At 38.7% G+C, this 25,461-nt stretch overlaps 1 protein-coding gene across 14 annotated transcripts in view; it reads right to left on the bottom strand.

Moving 5' to 3' along the window:
* The window catches only part of LOC129740622 (moesin/ezrin/radixin homolog 1), a 66,163-nt gene that overhangs the window by 4,449 nt on the left and 36,253 nt on the right, over window positions 1–25,461 (bottom strand). For 7 of the 14 annotated variants that reach the window (XM_055732343.1, XM_055732341.1, XM_055732344.1 and 4 more), the window contains 4 exons: window positions 8,041–8,220; window positions 1,249–1,449; window positions 398–424; window positions 26–300 (listed from right to left, as the gene is read on the bottom strand). In XM_055732343.1, coding sequence (XP_055588318.1) covers window positions 26–300; window positions 398–424; window positions 1,249–1,449; window positions 8,041–8,220 — 683 coding nt within the window. Of the gene's footprint in view, window positions 1–25; window positions 301–397; window positions 425–1,248; window positions 1,450–8,040; window positions 8,221–21,759; window positions 21,920–22,420; window positions 22,494–25,461 lie in introns of those variants that run through there. The other 7 variants (XM_055732338.1, XM_055732347.1, XM_055732348.1 and 4 more) reach the window with 7 other exon arrangements.

The following is a 25,461-nucleotide window of genomic DNA, read 5'->3' as shown; positions in this document are numbered from 1 at the left end:
GATTGGAAAAAGAAAACTAACTAACCGTTGAGGTAACAGACGATCGTTCACTAGAAAACCGGGCGAGTGTGTCGTCTTGCTGAAGTCGCCGTGCCGGGCCTGAACCGCGTACGAGGCCAGCAGCACCGACGTTTCCGGCGGGCAGTAGATTTCGTCGGACAAGATGGCATTCTTGACCTGCAGGTAGAACAGCCGCAGCGTAATGTCCTGGATCAGCTCCTCGGCGACGTCCTCCGGGTAGAATTTGGCACGGAACTTGAACTGCAGCGGATCGCCCTTCTGAACGTCCTGACTCATGACCTGCGTGGTGTTGAAGTGTCGAAACAAACAATAACTTGTTAGAATTGTTGAATAGCAATGCTTTGGAAAGGAAGGAGTTTGAGAAAAAAAATATTACCCATCGCGAGAATGGCATCGATCCTGTCTGAATCCCAACCGTGTAAACGGAATGGCGAATGCAGTGAAACGATACATTTTAAACAGTTTATTTCTAGTAGGTAGTTCAGAGGTTTTGGAGAGTGCGAGGTAGGTACAATACAACTATCAGTTGAAATGTTATCGACAATCGTTGTTTTGAAGCAAGGTTTCTAAGAAATTCATAATGCCTCGAGAGTGCTTCGGGAACTTAGTCAGAAGCAAATTCGAAATGCACTTGACGAGAATATTTTAATTAGAACTTCGCCCTGAAAATTGTAGTATCAACATTTATAATGGAAGGTTTACGGAATGTTGTTTGATCGAGAACCCAAGTAAAATTTGCAGCAATTTTTGAATTGCAAAAGATTTCAAGGTCAGTGTTGTTGGGCTGCACATGTGTGCATCATCTTTCGCTCAATTGGTATTTATGACCACATAACATCACCCTTTGCGATACCACCATAAACAAGATTGCTTGCTTGCATGTTCGATGAATAATATGCCCGGACAGATGATGATAGTTGGTGCTTCAACGGATTCTTCAAGGCGGAAGATGAGACGATCGCTAATCTGGTCGAATGATGTCATGAGCAGTCCGTTTTCTCTGCTTTGCTGTTGCTGTTATCTAAACACAACGATTTTTTGGGGGAACTTGCAATGAAAAAGGTTTCCAAGGCTAACGTTTTTATGGCTAACAATTTTGAGGCAAAAGAGTAAGGAGAATACAAAACAAAAAAAAATGAAATTAAGAACCTAGGACAAAAATAAAAACTAAAAAAAGCGAAAGGGTTTACTATAAACGGGGAGGTTTGTTCCGAAAAGAACGCTCACCAAATCCTCCCCATCAGAGTCTTCCTCCTCCTGACCGGGCCGTTGCCCTGAACAGTTGCGCTGCTGCTGACCGCAAGCCGCGACATCACCAGCGGCAGACGATGAAGCGGCAGTGCTTGGACCTACCGAAATGCGTTGTTCGATGTTACGAATGATAATTTTTTTTATCTTTCGCATGTGCTTGCAGACGACATTCTCCGGCTGTTCCGGATTCGTATGAATTAAAGAAAGTTTCGAATGCGAATCACGTTGTTTGCATCGTTCGTTTTGGTCGACATTGTTCGCATGGATTTTTGAAAAAGAACATTTGAATCAGAGAGTTTCGCAGATGTGGTGTATTGGTCTCACCATTTTAGCGCTACAATTCACGTACAGCAGCAGAATATGTTATCAACATTTGGAATCAGAGCCAGTTCCTAACAGCGCAAAGTTAACTACCGAAAAACAGAAAGGTAAATAATAGGTATGCGGATGCCACGCGATTCGCTTCTATCTATACGCTAGCGCTTGAGGAGATAGGGTACCTACAAATTTAGAGTTTCTACAAATACACATAAACTACAGGAAAAAAAATTACAAACAAGTTTTTGGATTTTTTTTTTTCAAATGTAATAATCCTTAATATCACTGTAATGTCAGTTAATAAATCATAAAAATAAAAAATGTACAAGACTATAGAAAACAGGAATTTATTACTGCACTAACCCGGTCCGCATAGACCTCTGAACTATCTCAGAGGACACCGATAAGTTGTAGCAATATGGAGGTCCAAATCGATGTCGTCAACCATTCATTGCGTTATTGGTTGGTGGTTGCTGCTGCTACAGAGCGGAAACAAGTTGAGTCTATCTCTGACGATGTGGTGCCCTGTCTGTAATATGTAACTCGTTGCTGCTCTCGTTGTCCTCTGTATGTCGGAGAAGGCGACAGCGGCAGGTGACTTATAACACACACTCGACATTTCATAATCGCCGGCCGACCAATCGACCAAATGGAGCGCATGAGTGAGTGAGTGATAAAAAGTTGAATGCGTGGCCTTTCGCTGCTGCTGCCCGCCAAGCCACATTCTTGAAATAGTTTAGTTTCCCCGTAGCATCAGTTAAGTGTGAGGAATTATAGCAGCAGCGGCTCTATCCATTAATCTGAGTTGCTTATTCCATAACGCAGAAATTTAAATAGTTTCTGGTGAGTCTTGTAAATTTTCAGAGAGCTTTTGGCTAACTTGGAAAAAAAGCTGAAGAATTTCTTTTACAGTTCAAAGACAGCGTTTCAAACTTTAATTGACACAAAAAAAAACATTTGAGGCAGTATCCTCCATTGGATAGAATGCTTTTTTAAGAATAGGAAAATGGGCTGTCCTTCTTATTTTGATTGCTCTGAAGTCGAAGTACGGCAGATCATCTGCGGCGGTGGAAGTGATCTACCGCAAACTGAAACGCGAAGAAGGAAGGATTGGGTTGATGATTAATACGTCCAAGACGAAGTACATGCTGGCCTGCGGATCCGAGACCGACCGAACCCGCTTGTCCAGTAATAACAAGATCAACAAGGTCGACGGCGACGAGCTGGAGATAGTCGAAGACTTTGTCTATCTCGGCTCACTGGTGACCGCAGACAATGACACCAGCCGTGAGATCCGGAGGCGAATTATCAGCGGAAGTCGTGCCTACTATGGACTCCACAAGCAACTGCGGTCGAGAAGACTTAGCCCTCGCACGAAGTGTAACCTGTATATGATGCTCATTAGACCGGTTGTTCTCTACGGGCACGAGACATGGATATTGCTCGAGGAGGACCTGCGTACACTCGGGGTATTCGAGCGACGAGTGTTAAGAACCATCTTTGGCGGCGTACAGGAGAACGGAGTGTGGAGGCGAAGGATGAACCACGAGCTTGCGCGACTCTACGGCGAACCCAGTATCCAGAAGGTGGTGAAAGCTGGCCAGCGTATCGGGCGGGACATGTTGCGAGAATGCCGGACGACTGTCCTGCAAAACAGGTGTTCGCTACGAATCTGGTAGGAACAAGACGAGCGGCGAACGTGGGGTGCCCGAGAAATTGGAGAACGGTTGCCATGGACCGAGTGAATTTTAGGAATTATGTTCGTCAAGACGTCGTGATTACGTCGTGATGTCGTGAGACGGAATAATATGTAAATAAATAAAAAATAAAATAGTAGTCGAAGTACTGCAAGTTAATGTCTGTCACAGATAAGGTGACCTTTACTTTAAAAATTGTAGTTAAGTCTATGGTTTTTGACCACTTAAGGATCGATGTTCGAATGGGTCGGCTGATGGTATATCCACGTATAACTCCTACACTCTAAAACTCTGGCTACACATACCGACTAGAGGGACTACCCCGTCCCAGCGTCAGGAGTAGGAAACTGTACCACCTACACGGTGAAGTTCGAAAGTAGACGAGAAAATTAGGAGTGAGAGACATTACAGAACCAAGAGATCTCCTGGTCCAATTGCAATCGAATGTAGTTGAGGGATCAGCTAGCGCGTACCCACGACTGTTACTACGTGGCGGCTGACGCATAAGCTACATTAGTTTGTGATCCGGTAAAAAGATACCTGTCTCTTTAGGAACTTTCCATATGTTAAGCTACTCGCGTTACTATTATCACTTACTGTAAATCAACATTTCACATATTGATCCAACTGAAAGGTTTAATTAAATACCAATTACACTATACTTTTTTGTGGTGTTTAAATAGCTCAGGCAGCTGACGCTGGAAATGAAAATTAGAGATAGTAAGGAGAAGAAGAAAATTTTTAAGTTTAGAGTAGGCAGCGTAGAATAGTAAGCGATCATGAGACGTTGGTTAGACCATCATGCACTTCATTATATCCATTCCGGCTGGATATGGACAGAATGCAGTTCAAGATAATAAACCAACCCCTCGTGATACCAGTTGGAGGAAGGACAAGGGTGGGTTCGAGACTGGCCTCTACTTACTCCCCAAGCATCTCGCCTGTCGGCAACATATGGGATTCGAACCCAAAAGTTTTTCTTGCCGATACCAGGAATCGAACCCAGTACGCCTGGGTAACCAGACTCGCGCCAGCCTATCCACTATACCACATCAGCGCTAAATACCAATTACACTATACTTATAACTTTAATAATGCTTCTCCGGAGTTCATCCATCGAAACAGTGTTGTTTCGATGTCGATTAGGCGACAGCGGTTTTCGTTACTAGGAAGTCCGAACGGGTCTTGCCAGAGTATCGTAGGTATCGGAGTGCGCATCCGTTCGTGTCAATCTTGAAATCCACGCTCAACTCGAGCGATTGCCTCGTTGCCGAGAAAATAAACGACTGCTAACGAGAGCCTGCGCGTTTTAAAAGTTTTAACGGCAGACAGGGGGTGTGATGTCAACTAGAAGGCGAAGAAGTCGAAGTCTGATCCAGCCGTAACTTGACATCTTTGGGGCCTTTAATGGGGTAAAATAACTTCAGGGAGTCGGCATAGGTTCATTTTGTTCCATCGAGAAGTATCAGGTATATTATTGGTCCTAGATGGCTTCCTCAAGGACCTACAATGAGACGAGAAATTGGATGGAAAAGTTTCCGTCCTGCCAAGAAGCATTTCATGGTTAACTTTGTCGGTAAAGACGACGTCGGTTTGAGGTCATGAAGCATACTTGTTTCGCACAGTAGGCGTGAAAGCCAAGAATATTTTTGGCTCCAGCTCGAACAGTTTGGCAATTGCGCATAAGGCAGACATGCCGCGACAGTTGTTAACATTTCTCCTGACACTTTTTTTGTGAACAGGAAATAATAAATATACAGGCTTTCTTCAAGGTAGAAAAGAAATTTGAGCGATGTAGGGAAGGTACTTGACTGAACACACTTCAGAGCGGTTTTCATTTTTTAGAGATATGAATTTTGTTAACGACCGTAATGGCACAAATGATGAAGTTAAACTGGAAGGTTGTAACAGCAGTTTATCACATTTTAGTATATTTTAGTTTCTACCATAGACTTGACGGCGCTCACGACCTTTGTTTGAAATAACTTCGAGTAGAAAAAAAGTAACTTTTTAGAATTTTTTTAGACTTCCTAATTCTGAGTGCAGTGATAGGGATTGAGATTGCAGTACCTGTCCACAAATGGATTAGTAAATCTGAAATTTATTCATTATCGGTTATTTCATATATGGTTGAAAAATAGTTCGACATCCCGACTACTATAGCAAGCCTTATGCTACAGATTGGGTTCAAAGTACACTGCTTTAAATAATCTACCCTTTAAAAAATTCTATCTTCACAGGTATTAGCTGGTATTAGGCTAAACGAAACAAAATAGTATTCGGAAGTTGAAACTGTCAAATTTCTTTATGGAACTTACGTAAGTTTCTCAAACAAGTCGAGCAAGCTCAGTGGCAAACTTCACATTAATTAATCATCGCTAATTGTCTAACAGTCCATTATCTACCGATCTTCTATGTGAGTCAGAGCAATCAGTGAGTAAGCATACCGCATTTCGATGTAGAATTCGGCAGTTATCGCAAAATACAACTCTTAAGCAATTTTTTTGGTAAATAGAATATCTGTACACTAGGGTGGCAGTCAAATGAGTCAATTCGAATTTCTGAAACTGACCATATACATTTCTAGAGTTTGTTTTGATTAGGTCGTATGAACCATTATAAACAAGAATGAGTTATTGACTGCAAACGATTGTTAAACATTCATTCTATGTTGGAAAAAAGTTTGGTTTTAATTAATTTATTAATAACTCCTGCAACATGATTTGAATTTAAGACGTAAAATAACTTTCTCATTTTTGAGTGCAATTTGGTTTTAACGACCTTTTGTGTTGCTCTGAATTATCGTGCATGCAAAAGGACACAAAACAACAGTTCGGCAATTTGGTTTTTCGGTCGTTTTGCATTTTTGTAGAAAATGCTTTAAAATTGTTGAAATTTTGTGAAATACACTATAAAATCTAACGAAAATCGGTTGTGAGAGTGTTCTTGTTATCTTAAGAAGAACGGCTCACTTCAATTTGGTGCGGGGTAAGTAAAATAAGTGTAAATTTTTGATATGCGATACATTTAGTTTTTTTCAAACTCCAACAGATACATCCCGAACATTCGTCAGCGTTGAACTAAGTATACACTTTACTTGGTAGGCAACGGAGTCAAAGGTGGTAGAGCAGTGTCCATAGTCCAATAGAAACATTTCTGCGATGGACAGTACATCGCAAGCCGATGCAAGGAGCCTTCAAGCGGGCACCTCCGTGTTATATTGACGGTTCCGACTGTTTGAACCTTCACTTCATACAACTTCCAACGGAATATCAAAGTATTTCACAAACGCAACAAATTATCAAGATTGGATTCATCATTTTGCAAAAAGACGTTTGCGCCAAACAATCCAGGCAAAAGGTTGTAAGTACACTTTGACTATTAAGAGTAAAATTGAAGCCCGTATCGAATACGGAGGCATATTCTTAATCTATTGTAATATTGGATGACAACTTTTCAGACAATTCCGAACTTTGGTTTCAAAACTAGAAATTAAAATGTGTTTCAAAACTTCCAAAGCAATTTTCTCGAAACTCGTACAGTGGCTCATACGACCTAATCAAAACAAACTCTAGATTTTATAGATTGGCCCAAAAAACTAACTTGTGTAATATTCCAGCTCAATCAAACTTGATTTAGGAGTGCCTCGAAACGCTCAAAGTTTTGGTTTTTTGACCCTCAAAAATCACCAAAGGGAACAAAGGTAATTGGAAAAATCGAAATTTTATTTTTGAAGCCATATGACTTCAAAATGCCAAAATGACTTTTTTTTTGCCAAAAATCGATTTTCTGGAAGTCGGTTTTCCGAAAAGCGTTCCAAAAAGTAGATTTCTGGTCAAAAACTTTCTTCGATTTAACGTTACGTCTTTTTTTTTTTTTAAATTTTGAAGTCGTTTTTTGACAAACAAATTTTGATACAACTCCAGTTTTTGACGCTTTATGCATTTTGAGGTAATTTGGCATCAAACTTAAAATTACAATTTTAATCCGATTCCTTTTGATTTTTGAGGGTAAAAAACCGAAACTTTGAGCGCGTTGAAGCCCCCCTAAATCAAGTCCGATTGAGCTGAATTTTGCACAGGTCAGTTTTTGGGTCAATCTACAAAATGCATGTGATTGGTTTTCAAAATTCGACCATGAAAATTTTCCCATTGTCATTGTCACCCTAATGTAAATGCTAAGAGACAAACAAGTACAATTATTCAAGTAAAATAATGGTTGAATTTAGAGGACCTCTTCTATGTCTCAATTCGAACCGTTCTCGAGCGCTACATTCTACTAGAAGTAGAAGGAACATCTAGAAGAAATCTTATCTGGCTGTCGACACCTACTGCTTTTATAAAATAGTAATTTTCTTCCCGTTATCAAGTTGTGAGTAAATGCCATCACCCGCTAGGCCCGAGATTGGACGCAAATCGAGAGAAAAAAATACAAACAACGAGCCGGTTACCTTGAAACTTGAAACCAAACGGAATGTTTGTAATAGGATTTTTCCTTATCAGTAGCGTGTCGCATGGTATGCTGGCGAGAAAAGGTGAAAATCTGATTTCTTGATATCAAACCGTCAACGGCGAGGAATGAACGGCAATAGTTTATACAATAACATAATCAGTTCATACAATTACATCTACTTTTGGCAAGTTTTTGGAAAAATCAACGTCTTATAGCTTCAACACATATCTACGTAGTTATGTAAAAAAAAGCTTAATTTAGCCTAGAGCAGCAAAAACACACCGAAATATTTGCTTCCTACCTTTTTGTACAGCTTAATCCACGTCAGATCGCCCTTGGAGTCTGTGTACTGGAGCCCGAAGAACCAAACCTCCCGGAGGCCGATGGTTTTGACAACCTGATCGAACAACTGCTTACCGGTGGTGCTCTGCTGGATCGCGAACTCCAGTTCGGCGTCCATCGTCGTCACCCGCACGTTCATCTGTGAGGAAAATTGGAGAACAAGCGAAGAATGAGAAAACTGTGGGTTGAGAACTGGACCCAATTTTACTGGTGATTAGGCATACGGTTTATATTGTACATGGCAACAGAAAACTTTTTTAAATACTGTAGAATTCCGTTCAGCTGATGTCATGGCGATAAGCGAAAACTCGTGCAACACGGAAAAAGATTAAAAAACAATTGTAGCCTTCATTTTATGTCTATTTTGAAAAGGCAGACGCACTATAGGCAAATAAAATAGCTTCTCACTTGAGTTATAGACCAACAGTTTGGTATCATCCCGCAGTATGGTTTATCGACCAAAAGTTTGAGATCAGTCCTCTGAAGCATTTGATTTCGTGCATATCTCTGCTATCAAACAACGTATCACTAATTTGGTAAGCTTATTTCAAAGCTTATGAGTTGTACCTGTCTCGTTGATTTAAAAAAAATCTTAGAATAACTGAAAATGAAACCTAAAAGTTGAACATTTTCTGATAGTTCTCAATAGTTATACCGATATTTAACCCTTCGTTTCATAAAGTTACAAATTTGCAACAATTAATGTATGAAAAAGGTGAAAAATCGTATTTTATTTAAATTTTTTTCTTGATGTACACATAATTTCCAACTGTTTAAAATGACTTTTAAGGGAAAATGAAAAAAAAAATATATTGAAATGAAGGGTTAAATAAATACATTCAAATAAGAACATATATTTGTCATCATGCAAGTTATTGCAGATCAGTCGGGCTTATTTGAATAATTATAAATTTTACATTCTGTGGGATGATCCCAAACTTCAAATCGATAACTTAAGTAGCATTTTAATTTAGTTTAATTTTGCAAAATAAAAAATTAACAATTATTTTTGATAAGCATGGAATAAGGAGATAGGTGCAACTTGAATTTTGAAATTTGGTCCATCTTACACGGAGAAGATCGCGTTTGAATTTGAAGTGCGATTTTTTGACAATGTTCAAATTTAAGCTAAGTTTAGGTCATATAAAGCAAACATATACTATTGGCCAACTAAATACGAAGAAGATTCGGCGCATGATCTTTCAAATGAGATCAGAAGATATCGGTATCGAATTTTTAATACGGCGAATGCGCCAACATGACTGTTTCGAGAAAAACGCGTTTAAAGTTTGACAGCTCCATAAGCTCCCAGCAAAAATATTATTTTGTTTTCTAAATTTCTCGAAATCCAAATATCTTCAGATAACTTTTGACAATCAAAATGTCCAAATGTACTTTTGAACTCAGCTAATAACTCCATGTGTTTACATTTAGCGCATTCGCCCTTTTCAAAATTCACTACCGATATACAATATATGCAAGATGTCATAACATTGCTGAACTAAATTTATATGTTTTTGAAAGGGTGATCCTAAGCTTTTCACCGGGAGTGTAGGTACTTTTATGGTTTTTTTTAATCAACTCATGTTTAGGTAAATTTTTTTACTTGCTGTTCTAAGCTAATATTATTGATTTTTACACATGATTTAATTTTTGGTGCCCTACAAATGCTAATCATTTTTAATAAAAAAATGGTTTTAATGCAACTAGCAAGTGCAAATCCGCAATTCAGTTTTCATGCCACTAGCTTAAAAAGCGGCGTTTATTAGAACAAACAATTTGCAAGGGTGACAAAAGTTTGGAAAATAGCTGAAAAGCACTAGCATGATTATAGGAAAATGTTTTATTGAAGTTTTAAAAAATATACTTTACATTTAATAACAATTTTCTGTTGTTGTTTTCAACATTTAGTAAACATTTATAGAAATTCAAAATACGTCCTTCAGATGGACTACAGTATGACTCATAAAAAAATGCGAATATCTGTCACAAAATCTAAAACACTTTTCTTGATGTCAACATTATTCGAAAACTTTTTGAATCATTCAGGACTTAGCTTAGCTTAGCTTGATTGACTACTCACATCCACCTTAAATCATTGAACCTGAAATGCTTTATCAACAAAACTCAAACTAATGCATGTATTTTTCTCCGTCTTTTCAAAACTTTGCTCGTTTAGAAGTAGCTCGTTAAATGAAATCATCATTATAAACTATGCATTTCAAATCCCACGATCGGAGACGTGGCTCAGTAGAACAAGTTCCAAATCGCCAATGGTTGCTACTCCGTGATTGACCGAGGCCATCAATTTTACTTTTTGAATCATTCAGGACTGTAGTCAAACATATTAACACTAAACGTACCGGAGGCGGTCAAATGACGGTTTTTGAATTTGAATGGTGATTACGCCTTATATAACTTTTTTTTCGCAAAATTAACGACAGGAGTATTTTTATTTCTAAAATTCAAGTATTTTTGCGTTTTTTAAATTTTTCTAAGTGTTGCGGTTTTCGAATAACGCATGTGGTATACCTATCCATACCGCGAGCCGTCAAATGACGGTTTACAATGTATTCGCTAAAACTCTCTTGTTCCTCAACCGATTTCTACCAAATTTATAGTTTTGAAAAGCTTATACTGAAACTCGACTCAAATATGTTTCTCAGACAATTTTCAGCTACAGTCAATAATTTGAAAGTTATTTAAAATCCAAAAAAAAAATTTATGAAAAAACTTGCTTTAGGAAAAAGGCTGTAAATCAGTTATTTAGTTATCGAAAATTATTATATTTTTGTCAAGCATCGCACCGCCAATGCAATTACATCACTAGAATCGGTATGAAATTTGCTTTCTTTTGCATATAGTTTTATTGCCTAAACCTTACGTTAACGTACTTAAAATTGATGAGAGAGGAGAGGATTGTTAGACCTCTTGAACAAACGCCCATATTAAATAGCCGAGAGAGTTAAAATACTAGGAGGCCAAAGATCCTTAGACCGAAATTTCATATTATTCTCCAGCTAGGTATGGGTTTGTTTCAAGGTATGGCATTGGCTCTATTTAGTTGAAAAACATAAATCTCGGGTTCACCGGAGTTTGCCCGAATCCACGGAAGCACCAGATTCTTCAAAATGTCCAAGTAGACTTCAGTATTAGTTTTTACTCTAGCTTTTATGAAAACAAGAGGTATCTTCTATCGATTCTAAGTACCCGATCCAAATACCATGACTCTAGCTAGTGGGATGCTTGGTACACAACTTGAATTTCACATTCTCTGGAACATCCTTAGCTTTCACGTCGATCAGCTGCTTCTTTTTCAACTTAGATAGAAATAGCAACTCAGAGCGCTCAATACGCTGCTTTAATTCGTTCTGTTATCAAATGGCGCTTTGCTCCTGCCTTTAAGTAATCTTTTTACCAATCTTCGCATTGTAGAATTCGAAATATTCGCTTACTTAGCCAGCCTTTGGATTGATCTGCCAATAAAAGGCTAAAAGAAAATGAACAATATTGATTCACCCAACAATCTAAGTAGTAAACTTTGTTATCGCGCCTTGAGTTTATTCAAATTTATAGCATAACTTTGCTAACCATGTAAGAAAGATTTTGTATTTTTTTTCTGTGGTTCACCCTATTTCAGGTCATGTTTGCTATAAATTTGCTATCAAATCTGCTTATGAAACGCTAATAAACTTAAGTATTTCTAATACTTATTTAACTTGTTCAGGCTGTCAATTATTCTCCAACAAGCTCAATTTTCCTGTGAAATGTTCCTTATGAAACCTCATCACCAACTCGAGCCATGCGTACGTTGTTGGATAGTCCGAGGACGTCAATAAAACTCACGACGACGACGACGTGGCAATGACTTTAACGTAATGTACGGAGGCTTTTTTTTTTGTTGTTTTGAATATTTTGTACATTTGCTGTGCTAGCAACAGTTTCGCGGTCAATTCCACAGTAACAACAACAGTAAAACATTACTGGCAAACGTTTAACACTCCGGAAGAAATATACCATAGTACTACCGGACCCAACATCATCGACCGCACTCCACCCCCTCAGCAACAACATTTGGCGGTGGTGCAGAAAAAAGGTTTCAAATGGGAAACGAAAAACATACAACACTCAAAAACACGTCCACTACCAGCCAGCAGAGCAGCAGTGTGCAGCAAAAAAAGCGATTTCATTATAGGTAGTTAGCGCGCGGACGACACCTTTTTTGTACCGGGTCTGCGTGGCTTTGATTCATTGGCGCGAAATCCTCCCCCATCAAACTCACGATTTTGCTTTCCTACCGAAGAAGCTCGAAAAAAAGACATCAAACTTGAAACAATGATCAACGACCATAGGCCCACAGTCAATCGCCAGTTGACCGAGCAGACAAAAAACTCCCAATCAATCGTTATGTGACGGTGGTACAATTTGATTGAATCGTCGATCACAAGAGAAGCCCCCGTCCTTCGTGTGATGGGTTCGTTCAGTTGAACTCTAAAAATGCCCATCAATGTTGCAGTTTCGAAGGTTGCCCCCAATGCTCTGGCTTTCCTGAACACATAGAGATGTTCGTAATTGCTTACTAATAAATTCAAGTATAAGTTGCTGTCTGACCTCCCCTCGCTCTGCAACAGGCTCAATGATCTGTATCTGGGTTCACCATTTATCTTTGCTTCAATGAACCGATATGATGGACGATGACGACTGTTGGGTTAGCTAGTTTGTTGCTGGTGCTTTCAAGTTTTCATCGACATTAACCAACAGCCCGTAATACTTGGAGGGTAAGGTCGTCGTGAGTACGTGATATGAGCTAATTAGATTAAAATTCTACATACACAGGAATTGTTCATGTTAAGTCGGACAGACTGCCAGAGGGAGGTGACCTTTGCGCGCGTTTTGCTAGACATTTGGGAATTCCGATCGGAATATCAACACAGTACCAACAATACTCAAAGAGAAGTAGGTAGGTATAAAGTATGAGTGCTTTCAATTTCATAGTAGTCGCGCACCTAAAAGCAAAAAGTTAATGCAAATTTTATTCATTCATTACATGGTTGAATCAGGTGGATAATTACCCAATAGCCACATGGTGGAGTCTCCACACATGAGTTCTCTCGGAATAGCAATAAAAAACGCAGGAATCTTGAAACCTCGCAAAACAGCGATCCGGTATAGAACGTGTGCTTAGAAGATAAAAAAAAACAGGATTGGACCTTGAACTTCGGATCGCTTTGACGCCATCCGGGATGATGGTGATGGTGACGTGAATTCACATCGCGGCGGAAGTTTTTTTGAGCACCAAGTTGCAATAAACACACATTAGGAGGATGGATGATGCAATTGGTGTCATCTCTATGTGCCGCATCCCCGACTGATATAGGCAGGATGACAATCTAGCGCTAATCACACAAAACAACCGGACAGCAGCGTGATTGACTAATTAAATGTGACATATAGCGATGGTCAGCGACTAATCACATGACTTTAGCGAATGCATACGGGTGCGGGTAGACAGGCGATCTTAATCGATTAGCTCACTTCCGCTGCTTTCTATCGACTAGTTTTATAGATTCGAGTTGCTCCCCTCCGGCTGGTCGGATTCAATCAACACTTACAGAGGATCCAGGCATTTTACTGGTGTAAAAACTTATTCCTCCAACGAGCGAAAATAAAGAGAGATAGCAAGAAACAGGTCTAGGGCACACGTGACCGTTTTCTATTTGCATACTCTGTGTCCGTTTGAGTTTGTTTTTCTCCATCTCTCGACAAAACGCTAATTTCACGCCCAAGGCACGCTTTTGTCGATAAGGCTTTGCAATCCCTGGTTTTGGCTACAGCATTTTGCGATAGGCCGTTCGGTGATTCTAATGAGAATTTATGACGCCTAGGTGTTTTGGTTGTTGCTGCTTTTGTTCTACTATTGTCCGGTTGCTTGCCACCTCATCACATCACATATTATCGATATTTATCATGTGAGCGCCGTAAAAATGCAATTTCTTACCCCACAAAGGGGCCTCCGGATGAAATCGTTCCCCTTGACCTTGGATGTACGTGTCCTGTGCTATACGTGATTTGAAATAGCAAATACGTCAGGTGAAGCGGGAGTATCTCCACGTAGAGCATTTTTCTAACTCATTCCCCATCATTTGTATTCATCATTTGTGGGTCTTGTTCCTTACAGTCAATGACAGTTATTCTGTTTCGAAGACAATGTGCATGGCAGATTTCAAGGCTGATTGTAATAATCGTTCGTCACCTATTTGTGTACGGTCTCTAACGTTAAACGCCTTTAGTAATTTATTTGGAATCGGGAAAAGCTCAAATCATATTAAGAAATATGTTTAAGGATAGATATTGAAAAAATGTATTCTTTTTACAAAAAAAAAAATCAAACTCTTACGATTCTGGTGACCTCAATGCAAAGATCGGCTCCAATATTCAGGACTTGGAGCGCATCATGGAACGCCATGACAGATGACCGAAAACGGAGAACTTTTTGTAGAATTTTGTTGCAACAGCAACATAGTGATTGATGGATCGCTCTTCCCCCATCGACCAGCACATAAGGTCACTAGGGTCACTTGGGAAGGAGACTCCTTGATGTCCGCAACAAACGAAGCGCAAACATTGCATCTGACCATCGCCTCGTTCTTGGGGAGATACGACTAAAAGTTGCGTGTGTCAAACGGTACGAGGAGAAAGTCAGATGTCGATACGACGTCCCACGGTTGAATAACCTAGAAGTGTAAAGGGCATACGTAGAACAGCTTAAACCCCGAGCTTCGGAACTGCCGACAGACGGAACAGTCGAAGAACAGTGGTGTGGAATCAAGAATGCCTTCATCACGACGAGCCATATTACTCTCGGTAAAAAATGTGGAAAAAGAAGTGAATGGATGTCGGATGAAACCTGGAGGATAGTCGATGATCTGAGAAAGGCTGAAGTCGGAATAGAGTAGGCATGTACCGGGTCAGCTAAAGCAGTCGCCCGTAAACGATTTGCGGAGCTAGAAAAGGCAATTCAGCTTGTAGACGAGAAAAAAGAACCTGGACAAACTCTCTAGCCGAGTACTGAAAGACCGAGTAAGTTAGCTGTCGAACAGATCAGCTCAATCATTGGACTGAGCATTTCGAACAACTCTTCCTAGTCAAGAATAGCGATGGCCGCCAGAACACGCAGCCCGAAGCGCCAACAATAAGCCGTGGCGTCAACTCAGAAGCGCTCTCGCTGGCAGAAATAGAAGTGGCAATCAAAGACATGAAATCCAACAAAGCTCCTGCGATCGATTGCATCCCTTCTGGAATGGTGAAAGTCGACCCTTCCTTGTCAGCACAAATGTTGCACCGTCTTTTCGCTGACATTTGGGATACTGCACTATTCCCGGCCGACTGGATCCAGGGTGGTGTAAGTTTCTAAGAAAGAAGACTTGACAGAGTGTGGTAACTAGCGTTACATATCCTAACATTGATCTGTACAACCCTCAAAATACCCTGCAAAGTTATCCTGAACAGGATCCAGGAGAAAATCGACGCTTTACTTCGACGGCTACAAGCTGGATTCCGATCAAGACGATCACAACGTCATCACAACGCTACGAATGATACTGAAACAAATCAGCGAATTCCAGGACTCTCTTCTGCTGGTGTTGATTGATTTCGAAAAAGCTCGATCGACTAAACCATGAAAGCATCTGGGCGGCTCTAAGGCATTTTTGTGCAAGGTCATGTACGACGGTGTCTTGTCCGACCCAATCCCGGGCAATGGATGAGATCCTGACTGAATCGATCACCTGTGCTCGGAACCGTGGAATCCTTCAACAATGGAGAAACTAAACGACATTGACCTGGCAGACGATATTGTTGTGCTTGCCCAAAGACACCAAGCCATGCAAAGTAAACTCGAGACCTCACCGTAAGCTACAAGAAGGCAGGTCTCAAAGGCAATGTCGGAAAGACCGATCTGAGAAAGCGGAGTTCCTTCAGGGAATCTGAACTTTCGACGACTGGGACCAAGTTAAGACGCTGGCTTTTACCACGACCCTATGCACCGAAGGATCGGCGCGGGAACATTAAGTAAGCAAGTATTGGAGCAACCATGTATGGACAAACTGACAAGAAGAAATGTAGTCAGGACATAGCTTGCCGTTTATACAGTCATACGAAGGCCACGTGAGATTCTAGCCTGATTTTGATAGCTGCTCCTACACCAAGGATATGTTATAATGGTACCAGAAGAAAAATTTTGATGTTTTTGAATAAAGTTTCAATGCACCAAACTTCCCACAGTTACGTTCCATCGGAAGATATTGGGCAATATTTAGTCAAGCGTAAAAAAGGGTGCAAATCAATCACATCGTCATCTGATATGGCAAAGTGGTAGAAAAAACTGGACGATACGGTTGATGTTATCACTGTGCAGTAATTGATGGAATGTATTGGACGAAAAGTTCTAAAGTTCATCAAAATAAGAAGTGGAAAAGCTCTTCAATTGAAATAAAACATCTCATTATGTCATACACATTTATGGGTAACAAATTTCAAAAGAAGGCATATAGTGGAGCAAATCCTTGTGTTCCGTGGGTATGGTAAGAGCAGTGATTGAATTTTGCTGAGCATGAGTTGATCAACCATCTCTCGCTTAACGCTTTACTCGGAAGCAAAGGTTGCTTTGAGGCAGCGAAAACGACAAAACCGATGATGTATACGCTCTCAACATGGCCGCCTTCATGAAGCAATATACATTCGAGGCAGCGAATCCAAAAAACCAAACGAATGGCTCTCACTCATCTCCTGTTACAACCTTGAGGGAACCGAATTCAAAAGGCAGAGCAAACCCGAGTCTCCTCGTTTGTGCCTGGATCGAATGCGTGAGGTTTTTCTGCTATTGCTATTATTGCACAGCAACCGCACGCAGGCAGCTAGTTTTTTCATTTCTTTTTCTTCCCCCCTCTTTCACCATACGTTGCGGGCCGTGCAACGCAATAAGTTCGGTTGTTTTTGTTGTTGCCTCAACCTTTGCGGTCGGCTCGAGTTATTCAAATTCAACAACGTAAATGAGTATGTGTGCCTCGTCTTCTTCATGCATCATGTAGCAACCGAACGTTGAGAGAGTTCGTTCGGGGCAGCAAACGGATAGTGTCTCTCAGAGCAGATCCTCCTCATGGGCAGTGATGTCAACCTTCCAGATTTTGTCTGGATCTTCCAGACTTTTTGGACTTTTGCCAGACATTTTTTTAGGTTTCCAGACTTCCAGACTTTTGGCATTTCTTCCAGACAATTCCAGACTTTTGTGTTTGGACATAAATTGTTCTAAGATTCTATGAAAATTCAATTTTGCCATGGTGTAATATGGCAGGAAACAGGGTGGCCACCCATTCGGGAAATGCGGGAAAAAGACGGGATTTGGAATCCACCGGGAAAAATGCAGGAAAAAGCCGGGAATTTCTCCCGAAAAGTCGGGAATTTTTGGCTCGGTGAAAGTCTGTTCAATGAAGTTTGAACGAAAAAGGCGAAACAAGTAAAAATTGATTCAGATGTGATCATCAATCTCTTTCCGATTGGCTTCGACCGATTTCTACCAAGTCGAAATAGATCCTCCTACCGTGTTGGATCGGTTTTGACTAGTTTTTACTTGCTTCATTGAACAACGGGAACCGTAACGAAATCGTTAATCCAGTATGCTCGTTATATTCACTCGAGAGATGTCGAGTCCTATTAAAACAAAAAAAAAGGAAAACAATCTGTTATAGAAACTATTGCAAATCGGAAGCGAGAGGCGGCCGAGGAGGCGAAACAATTGAAGCTTCTATCCGACGCTCAAAGAGAGGAAGCATGATGGACGAAAAAAATTGTACAATTCAAAATGTATAATTATAATTATAATTTTATAGTTCAAAATGTCTCAAAGAATTGAAAGGACATCAGATGATTTGTCGCTGCTAAGGCGTTGGTTACCAAAGATATTTGGATCCTGTAAAATCTGGAACAAAACATGTCAAATTTGAAATTGCTTATTTGATATTGAATTATATGAAGGTCGAATTTGAGCAAAATATCTTCAAAATAGTAGTTTCAAAGAACGATGATTTTTAACTTAAAAATACCATACTTTCCATCACACGTTTCTACATGGTCGGGCAATTCAGGACGATTTTTGAAAAAATATAAAAACAAAGGCAAATCTTAGAAATTAGGTCTAGGTAGGTGGTTTCAAAAATAAATATTCGGATTTTTGTTTTGTTTCCTGTTTTACAAAATCGGGAATTTCATGTTTACATGCGGGAAAAAGTCGGAAAAAATGAGGAAAATCCTAAATGGATTTCGAGTGGCCACCCTGAGGAAATGATTAGTAGAACCTATGAACTATGAATTCAATAAGGGTTCGAAACCTTGGCAAATGCTTTGACGATGTATGTTAAATTGAGACTCAGACAGAGCACGTGACTGATATAGTGACAGCAAAATACTTTTGTAATATTGAGATCTGGGGACCAAAAAAAAGGTCGCCACCATCAAAACTTAGGTGTCCAGACATTTGCAGAAATTTCCAGACATTTTTTAAAACTCTTCCAGAATTTTCTTAAAAATAGTTGGCAACCCTGCTCATGGGGGGAGGTTTGAATGAATGTATATGTATCGTCTCCTGTATAGCTATGCGAGGCCTCAAAGTGTGTATTTTGAATGCCTCTGATGAGAAAATTGGTGAGGATTTCAATCACTGGGTAAGAGGCTCATTTATATCACTCTGATATAAATGGGTATGCCTTGTCGCGCAAGATCTTAAAATATCAAATAGTGTAAATATCACACCAGATCTTGCGAGCACGAACGGATCACTGATGAACACCAGTGAAACGGAACCTACGTGTTGGCTCCACGGCTTTAAACTAACGTCTTACCAGTGTTCAATATGGTCCGATCAGTATTGATTGTTTGACCTGATATAATTATTCATACAATTTGTTTGATAAAGTTTTATATTTCAGGTCCTTTTTTAAGAAGTCCAGATGTGTCCCCGTATCCTAGGCTTCAAGGAGTCATGGATTAATAACTCAATGTGGTAAAGGTAGTAGTATTCGCGTCCCCAATGCTCTAGTAAGTGTGCATTTGCGGTTTATGAATTTCGAAGGCTTATTCTTAAATCAAGCATTTTACAAGAACTAGAGGCTCATTGGATCAGAATGCTTTTTGGACAGTTTCCTGTTAACAATAATTCTTTCTCATTTCAACGCTTTTTGCTAGATTTACCTAATGTTCGGTTAGGTTTGAAATTCAATTAAGGAAGTCGAAGAAAGATGGTACGATTTGGAAAAACAATAATAAAAAGGTAGTCCAGGAAAATAATATCGGGAATCAAAAATAGGAATGTATTTTATTTCAACTGAAACAGATTGAGGAAAGTTGCTCTGAGAAGTTGTTCAGAGTTAGCGATGAGGCTTTAGAAGAACAGCATTGTCATTAGTAGTATGGTCCTGTTCGGTTATTAATCAGTTTATTTTTTATTCTTTGTGTAACGTAGAATTTTTACAAGTGCTGCCAGTGATAAACACCTTTCAATGGAGTTTCGGTTTTGTGGTATCCAAGTTTTAAATATAATTACATATTTGGAAATATCTTTATTAGCCAATCTATGCTAATCTCAAGCGAAAACAATCATAGGCTCAAAGTTCTTGAATCGAGTAAGGTTAGGTGACAGGTAGGGTCCAACATAATACTATTCACTGTGACAACAAACCTCAGCCCTACAGTGGCTACTATTTGTTGCTTGTTGCTCACTTCACATGACACAATACTTTTCATTGTGACAACAAACCTCAGCCCTACAAAGGCTACTATTTGTTGCTCACTTCACATGACACAATACTACTCACTATGAAAACAAAACTCGGCCTTACAAAGGCTCACTTCACACGACACAATAATACTATCACGACAAACCTCAGCCCTCTAAAAATACTATTTGTTGCTCACTTCACATGACACAGTGTTACACATTATTCAACCGATATAAAATACCCTCGTTCGCAATACAGCTCATTGGCAAGTCCAGCCCTGATTCGCCAGGGTTTGACTTGTCAGAGAGCAACCGGAGTTTAAATGAGACACATTCTTAATCCGCCCGGTGAATTGCGGTCTCCTCCCAATCCTTCCCATTTCATTTAGGGGGAAGTGTTCCTAAATGCGCATGTTGGGTAATATGCGCATACAGCCGATTGACGATATGGCTGGAGATGCATCATATCTAATCAGTGCAGTTTAAGGGTAATACGCTAGTATCACATGGCATGAAAAAATTAAATTGTTATATAAAGTCGAAAAAATTTAAAAATTCGAACAAGATTTTTGTCTGTTTTGTTATAATATATTGAACTTTAATTACTGTGCGTACAGATTCTGTGAACAAAAATTTTAATGGTTTTTCTTTCTTATTTACCTGGAAATCGGAAATTCAATAAACTGAAGCTTTTGGCAAAGTTGTAAATGATAAGATATTGGAATAAGAGACAGGTTCTAAATGCCCATATCAAGGCAGGTAAAATGCCTATATCAAGAAATATAGATAAGTCTTATAAATTTTTTACTATTAATCATTTAAACATTAAACCTACGCTCGAAACATGATCTTACAACGAAAAAAGAAGAACTTCATACTGATCCGATAAAAATACGATATGAACAAAATATTACCATGAAAAATAGCCATATGGCATACCTAACTATGTTTCATACAAAGGAACTAGTGATAACTAAAATTTCGACAAAATTTCAGCCTTGACGTCTGCTTAACATCCGTTTCTAGCATTTTCAATTCAATAATATCAAAATATTTCAAGCGTAAATAAAATATAGCTAAATGCATAAATATGCGCATTTAGCCCGCCGTTTTCGGAAATCGGCTATTTTGACTTCTTTTATTATAAAATTATTTTCACAAAAACTGTAAGAGATTTTAACAGAAAAATTGCTCTAACGTATATAAAACAGATGTCTTCTCATGTGTATATAGTTTTCAGACTCCTATCTATTGGGATATGGGAGAAAATGAGTGCTTTCCTTAATATGCGCATATAGCCCGCCTCCCTACCTAGCTTTCCCCCGCGGTGAAAAATTTTGGCCTCAAAAGGGCCGTGTGATTTCTCATAAAGCTGCCGCATGAAAAAAAAAATAGTGGAGCAAATCCTTGTGTTATCGATTTGAAAGTTATTGAAATTATTTCAAATTTTAAGTTGAATTCTTTCATATCTTTGGACCCAAAAATCTCGGCTACAAATATTCACATAATTGAATCACCCGTTTCCAAGCGATGATGCTACAAACGAAACACTTTTATTTTTAGCTATAAGATTTTTACTTCTTATTTTCATGAAAATTTCACGAAGAACATACAGTACCGTTCATAATTGTTTAAAAATTGGAAGCACGCGCACTTGCACTTCGAATTTTAGCTTCCATAACATTTTATTCTGATGATATTTTTTGATCAAAGTATTCCCTCTGCAAAATTTCAATAAAAAGCGTAGCGTTTTTTCCGAGATACCAAATCCATTTTTTAACATTTTTTTAGCTGATGAGATTAGCAAGATAATCATTCATAAAAGATGAAACTAGATTATTTTTGTAATGATTCACTTTAACTTCAAACTTTAAATTTTAAACTTTAAGTTCAATTGTTGATAGTTACCATTTTTCCGCTGGCGACCATGTTGATTTTTTTTATTTTCTGCTTCCTTTCTGCAGTTACTTTTATTTTCACTATTGTCTGCCTAAAACAGACTGAATCCTTTAAAATATATTTTTTCCCTTAGAGTCCCCAATAAACAACACCTATAAGTTGAAAAAAAAAACAAAATATACACTTGGATTTTGCTCTATAAGGCCAGATTTTTCACAGAACCATCACTTTTAAAGACTGTCCATCAACCAACAACAAGGTTCGCAAAACGCTTCCGTACGCACTTTAATTTTAACACAAAATAACAGAATAAAAACCGTAGCGTCGCCGTTAGACCGTTTGCACTCGGATCAAGAAACCGCCGTTTTGCTTGGCTGTTTAAAAATTCAAAACCATTATACGGAGACACTGCTGCCGCCGAGGAAGAACATACAGAGTGGCACTTTATTCTCTTTTCTTCAGTTTCAGCGGTCAAGGTGCATTTCAAATCATCAACAACACAACAACAACAACAACATTGGAACAGCAGAAGGAACAAAGAATAACAAAATTGAGAGAACATGCACGAGAGAATTCTTGTTCATGATCGCCGGTCGACCTCCAGCCAGACCCAGTTCAGGTAGTTGGGTCACAATACTTAAGATGATGTTCAGATATTGCCTTAAACCACCTCAAATTGCACAAAGCCGGTTAAGACCGCTCCGGATATTCGATTAAGCCCGCACAACCGCCTAAAGAATACTGAAGTCACGCGATCGGCTAGAAATTCTCCAAACCCGAGACTTGACTGGCAGACTGACTTATCATCATCATCCTCCCCATATGCGCCCATGTATTCTGACGGTGGAGCATTGGCTATGGCTAAATAAATACACACATGTGTGGGGTTTAGTTGGTCGGACTGTGGTGGATTGCTGGCTGGAAAGACACAACTCATGTTTCTGGGGGTCTTCTGAACGCATCACGCAACACCGGACGGGCGGGAGAGAGTAAAAGTTAAAGAGAGAGGAATTATTTAGCCGCCAAAAAGCTTATTACTCCGACACGGCGACGGCACAATAATAAGCCAGGCGGGGAACTAAATGGCTCAGTTTAACAGTATATCCCTCTGGCCTCTGATGGTCGACTGTACGCAGTGTGTCAACATGTTTTGTGATAGCACCAATTTATCATAGAATAAAACTGCTAGATCTAACACCTCGTCTTTCTTCAGAGAAAAAATACAGCAAAATAGAATTCAGTTTGTACTATATGGCTAATCACGATAAGCAAAAAAACCAGGACTCAAATAATAATATCCGTATCAGTTTAGTTAGATAAAGAAAGCTCATAAATCGCCTTATACTTCGGGCTTGCTCATACATTAAATATAGAATTCTAGATTAGTCTAATAATGCCTAGATTTGTTCAGATTTTGAAGATAGGTTCAAATTCAACCTTCATCGAATTCGATGTTAAACAAGCAATTTCAAATTGCTTGGTACCTGTTTCGACATAGTTTGTCAGAGATTCCACTAGTTCTCTTTTTGATAGCAACAAGTGATCTGATTTTCTTCCTGAAGCGCGCTGAAATGAATTTGAAATCTTGGATAGGTGATAGAACCATACTTGAAGAAGATCTTATGCATTACAGATCTGGTTGAAAATAATCGACTCAAAAACATGAGAGATATTTACATAGAAGAAACAGGAGGAAGTTAAAATAATGGCTTTTGTTTTTTTTCTTTTAAACTCGACAGAACATCAGATTCGATATTCCATTTTTCCACGATTTGACTACCGTATTTTGTTCAATTTACTGGGGGGCAGCTTTTTTCCCTGTAAAAATGAAGTCATTCTTGTTTAATATCGGGTAGACCAAAAAGTTAGAAATATTTATCTTTTTTTAGCAGTTCCCCTATTGAAATATTCGGATTGCGCTTGATAAAACTTCTCACATTCATGGAATCAATCATCTTCCCTTTTATTCCAATTTGAGCTCGCTGTTAAATCTCTCAAACTCTTTGACCATGTGAAATTTGGTCGAATAGTTGATTTCCAGCTGGTTTTGGGTATCCCAATGGGACTTTGACAAAAAAAAATTGTCAACAAGCATCTGTATTAGATGCGTTTTAAAAAACTACTTGACAGATGGTTACCAAATTTTGCACATGTACAATTGCATTACCAAGAAGCATCATTGTAAATTTTATTCATGCATACAAAAGTTATTCACAACAGAAAGTGTTGCATTTTTTTAGAATACACTCCTTAATCTAAAGTACATATGCAAGATTGAGAAGATATCGTGCATTCATAGTAGACAATCACATTCATTAATCAAGTTTTCCACCATGTTTTTATGTCTGTTGTAGTCCGTCGGAAAGTTGCTGAAATAACAGATCTCCAGCATTCAGGAAATTGCTAACTTTGGGGAATGGAGGTGAAACTGTACACCTAACTAAGATGAAAATTATTTTCCATGAGATAACTCAAATTTGCTGTAAGAAGATATAAGCAATAACAGGAAATAAAGGAACTTTTAATGTAAAATATGGAAAACCGAATCCTAAGGTACGCCCGACTGGACAATTTTGGGAATCTCATTGGGGCATTGAAAATTTAGATTCAAAACTATGTATGAATTTTAAACGGGTTATTGTTGTCTGTTTCAAACAGTTTAAAAAAAGTTTACATAAGAAATTCTTAAGCTATCACGGCCTGAAACTACGGTTAGTGACAACAATGTGTTTCCTCTTTTTTACTTTTTTGTTAGATTTTGGTTTTATCACCGCGATTGTTTGTACTTCGAAATTATCGACATTTTTCGATGAGTTTTAATAATAATCAAGCAAAAATTATATTTCTCATTTTCACATGACATTTTAAATCTAAGTTTTAATTTTTAACTTACAATTGACTTGGCCATCGTCTTAACTATTTTGATTTTGGACAGTTTGTTTTGTTTTGTGTTAATAGTAACAGATTTGGCTTACTTTCAAGGGTATCAACAATTTAAACGTTGATTTTGAATTAATTCTGGATATATCTGAAATAAATTTCTCCCAAATTGGCAACCGCACAATCTCGGTGAATCGGTTCATTCTCTCAGCACACTTGTTTTGCAACCACGCGTTTATTTATTTTATTTTCCTCCGTTTCTCTCCGATAATATCATTCAATGGAACACGTCGTTATTTCTGCTTTGTGTTGGTACCATCGCAAGATCGATGCTCGCGATCGTAGTGTATTTTCATTTTCTGCAAACTCATCTCACTAAGCTTTATGAGTGAATCTAATTGAGTTTTGTTCAACTCATGTTATTCCGGCTAAGCTTCGAGTTTAAGCGTTCAATCACTGGGACATTGTGGGACAATGACACATGACAACAAGAATGATAATGATTTCTTGTTTTCTAGAATTCGTTCAACTGATATAACGATACGATTCGACTTAAGAAGTACCTAAGCTATAAAAATAGAAATTAAAAAAGTGTTCCACAATATACTCATGGCAGGAAATGACATCTTGATCAAGTTAATGATTAATCACACTGTTAAGAATTCTAATTTTGACCAACCCGCTGAATAAATACAAGACTGACCGTATGAAGAGTGGATTAAATTGACAATAACATTGTTTTTTTTAATCTTCCAATGAAAGTTTAACTTATAATAAAGTTTGAATAATGTTATAGATTAAAAAAAAACCTGTTATCAGTAGATGAAATAT

Source organism: Uranotaenia lowii, chromosome 1 (assembly GCF_029784155.1).
Source record: "Uranotaenia lowii strain MFRU-FL chromosome 1, ASM2978415v1, whole genome shotgun sequence".
NCBI classification, from domain to species: Eukaryota; Metazoa; Arthropoda; class Insecta; order Diptera; family Culicidae; genus Uranotaenia; species Uranotaenia lowii.
Note: the sequence above shows the minus strand (reverse complement) of the source record. Positions and strands in the feature narration are given on the sequence as shown.